The sequence below is a fragment of the Aplysia californica genome, unplaced genomic scaffold (genome assembly GCF_000002075.1).
Source record: "Aplysia californica isolate F4 #8 unplaced genomic scaffold, AplCal3.0 scaffold00656, whole genome shotgun sequence".
Lineage (NCBI taxonomy): Eukaryota > Metazoa > Mollusca > Gastropoda > Aplysiida > Aplysiidae > Aplysia > Aplysia californica.
Window position 1 is genome coordinate 173,924 of NW_004797926.1, and position 3,703 is coordinate 177,626.

Here is a 3,703-nt window from a genome sequence, read left to right on the forward strand (position 1 = left end):
GAGGAAGAGAGGGAGGGAGGGATCCAAAGTAGAACAGGAGACGGATTTTGTTTGCTCATCTTGTGTGTAATGATAATAATAAAAAGCATTTATTGTAAAGCACAAATTCCCGATCAACAGCAAGCTCTATGCATTTTATATTCTCTCGTATTGTTTCTACGGACATAATTGTATTCTTAAACAATCTCAACTCCCCAGGAAGCATTCACTGCCAGTTGCTATTTTACAGGTACTAGGACACTAACACATTGTCAAGATCTTTCGCTGTCTATGGCCGGGTATCCATTTGCACATGATGAATGAAGTGAGGATTACTTGATTACTTGATTACTTGATTACTTGATCCTGGGAACAACATCCTATCACTCCGGGCATTGCCATACGTGCTCCGCTCCCCGTTCCAATCTCCACCTCAGAGTCCACCTGCTGATTGTTCCGGTGTTCATTTGGTTAATAGCCCGTCTTTACATCCCCTGCACCATGCTGGTTCTGCCACTTCCTCTGAAGACACACAGTTCTTCAAGTCGTAAGATTGGCGAAGAGCGTTAATCTACAGTACGTGTGTACGTACGTTCACGCACATGTATTTAGTGTTAAATAAAAAGAAGACATTGTAAAGCGCCGAGGATGCGTGCCACTATACTACTAATGATACACTTAATTGCTACAAGATTACATATATTAAATTTTTTAGGAAACGGTTTACAGACGAATATCAGCTTGCATATGCCAAAACATGTGCAGCAGCCGTGTAGTGAGGTGCAGAGAATGTGAGTTGTTTCGTTCACTATGTCACCCGAGCAAAAGGATCATGGAACCGAGTTCTGCCTTATATACGATAAATGAAAAATGTGCACATACAAACAAAAATGCTTATTTTTGTAAGCTACAGGTCTACAGAGGGAGTGACAGCGGAGCGGTTAGTGCGCTTATCTCCAAAGCGGAAAGTCCGGGTTCGAGCCTCGGTTCGGACACGGATTTTTTTCACCCCCTCCTGCTCACCCAGCAGTAATGGGTACCTGACTTCGAGTTGGGGAAGTAATGGCTGCGTGGAAAGGAACTGGCCAGACTACCACATAATGCTGAAGGCCCAGGAAGTTGTCTCAACTAACAAGGCAATCCCATGTCCGGGTCGGATGCAGGAACAGCTTTACTTTTTTTTTCTACAGGTCTACAACTGGTCTAGATTGCACTTTTCTTTTTCTGGGTGTTATCAGCATTGTAAAATATCATTTGGTTTCCGAACATTAAGGTTAAAACAAAAATTGGAGTTATCTGTATTAGTACATGGTTACTCACCACCAGTCGCTGACAAAGTTCTCCGTCCACCACGACCGTAACACCAGAGCTCGCTGTAGCTTGGGGCCCACTCCTGTCTGTGACACACGTGCGCACGCCCACACACACACACACAAATACACACATACATACACACACACACATACAGACAAACACAAATACATACAAACACATACATACACACACGCATGCACACACGTGTACACAGAAGAAAGAATAAAACCCAACAAACTCTGTAAGACTCATAGAAATATACATGTACATGTTGGACGAGTAATAGTATTCTTACAAACATTACTACTTTCACAAGCTAAAAGCTAAAAGAATAAGATTTCCGAGGGCTAATCAATAGGAAACATTTTTTTCACGGTCTCATTTCCTCGCCCAAGACTCAATAGCTCTTTGGAGAGACCATAAAGTAAATTCAAGCTCAACGGAGACTATCATGAACTCAAGGTACTCTGCACCACTTTATATCAAATTCTCATTTACAGACCCTGCCACAAACTTAAGGCATGCTCCCCTGCTTATTAATCAAATGTAATAATAATATGTTCAATGAAAACTACAACAAACTTAAGGCACACTCTCCCATTTAACCCAATTCACTTTCTACAGAATGTACTTAAGGCACACCCTTCCATTTAATCAAATTCACGTTCAACTGTCATAACCACTTATAGCACACACTCCCACTAAGACTCAAATTCGGGTTAAGTGAAAACTACCACTTGACACACTTAAGGCATGCTCCCCCACTTAATCAAATTTTATTCTAAAGACTTTACCACAAACTTCTCCGCTTCTCTCTTCAGCTCCTCCAATGTCTTCGGGTCGTCTTGATAGAGAGGTTCAAAAGACTCCATCAGCTGTTGAATGGCAGTGGCGAGGGGTGGTACCGGGAGGCGGGGCAAACTTGATTGACAGTTGTAGAGGGAGGGCTTCCAGCCTGACATGCTGTACACCAGAAGGCCCCACAGCTTCGTGCTTAGTGAAGGTTTGTTTTCGTCTAAAAGGAGAGAAAATCAAACCATGAGGCCCCATTTACACGTACAGTTCATTGATCGACAAACTGTAGAATATCGAAAGGATGGCCGGCATCTCGTCAACTTCCCGGTAAAACTGAGTGTGAAAACAAGCAATCCTCTCGATATCGAAGGGTTCTCAGTCCAACCTCAAGTTATCTGGCGGCGCCAGATATTTGCCGCCTGGCGAACTGAAGGCATGCCGACGAAGGAGCGGCTTCTTTGATGCTGCCCCAGGCGGAGTTGAAAATGCATTCCCAAATTTTCCTAAATATTAGTCAAATAAAAAAAAAAGGTTTTCGTGATCAGCGACCCAAAACTAGTCACAATCACGCGCGGAACACAATTTAATGCCGGATTACCAACTTAATTGTTTTCGGTGTGTTTTGTGTGTTTTGTCAAGGACCTACATTTAAACGATAACAAAACTGTACGTCTAACAGGAACTTCTCTCGTCGACAAACTGTCAGTTTAACGATGACCCAGATCTAGCGTCCGTCGGTTAAACTGTCAGTTTGTCGGTGAATGAACTGTACGTATGAAGGGACCCTGATATCGCTATATTGTTTTAAGGCATGTCACCGGCCTGCAAAACACGATGTTTGTGTCAAAATATCGAATTTTAACTTTGTCCATCTTAAGGTACCTAAACATCCGGTGAATCGATGACGCTCGATGTTTCATTCTGAAGAGAGACCCAATTTCATTTTTAGAGGCTTTTTCCGGAGGGCACCATCCCCTTTCCCAAACTGGCGCATTTTCTTCAAATTAGCCCTTGGTTGTACCTCGACAACAACCATGTGTGACCGTAACATGTTTAGTACCGTTGTGCTCTCAAGGATTTCTTTTTTCAAACCACTAAACGACCAAGATGATGAAGATTTGTGTAATTACGGCAGTTGAGAATATATTGATTGCAAGACACACAGGACTCCTCTTCTTGTAAAGTTTGGGTTGTCTTGGACAAAATGAATCCCCATAGCTAAAAAAAATATTATGACGTCAATACTCAGTCACAGAATGCCGCGCGGTAGTTAACATCCAAAAGTACTTTACGATCACCGCCGATACTTCTTTCGATTCGACGGCCGTTTGGATCGCTTTCATTGACGGAACCATCTGGTTCACTCTTGTATTTGACGAGACCCCACCCTGTTTCCGATCCCGCTTTATTTTAGCAAGCTACAGAGCAGGTAAATCTAAGTTTCCCCTTTCGAATGTGCATGTAGTATAACCTAAGAAGTAGTTTTCACTCTCATACACATATTTCATTTCACAGTTATGTTTCATGTTTGGCCTTTATACCATTACCTACTTGTATTATGTAAGGAACGAGAAAGAGAGAGAGAGAGAGAGAGAGAGAGAGAGAGAGAGAGAGG

The 3,703-nt window shown here is 42.6% G+C and overlaps 1 protein-coding gene across 1 annotated transcript in view; it reads right to left on the bottom strand.

Moving 5' to 3' along the window:
- LOC101849241 (carnitine O-palmitoyltransferase 1, liver isoform) overlaps positions 1-3,703 on the bottom strand; it is a gene marked incomplete in the record, with an annotated part of 26,408 nt that overhangs the window by 12,463 nt on the left and 10,242 nt on the right. Inside the window, 2 exon segments of the mRNA XM_013087896.2 lie at positions 1,300-1,376; positions 2,088-2,308. Coding sequence (XP_012943350.1) covers positions 1,300-1,376; positions 2,088-2,308 — 298 coding nt within the window.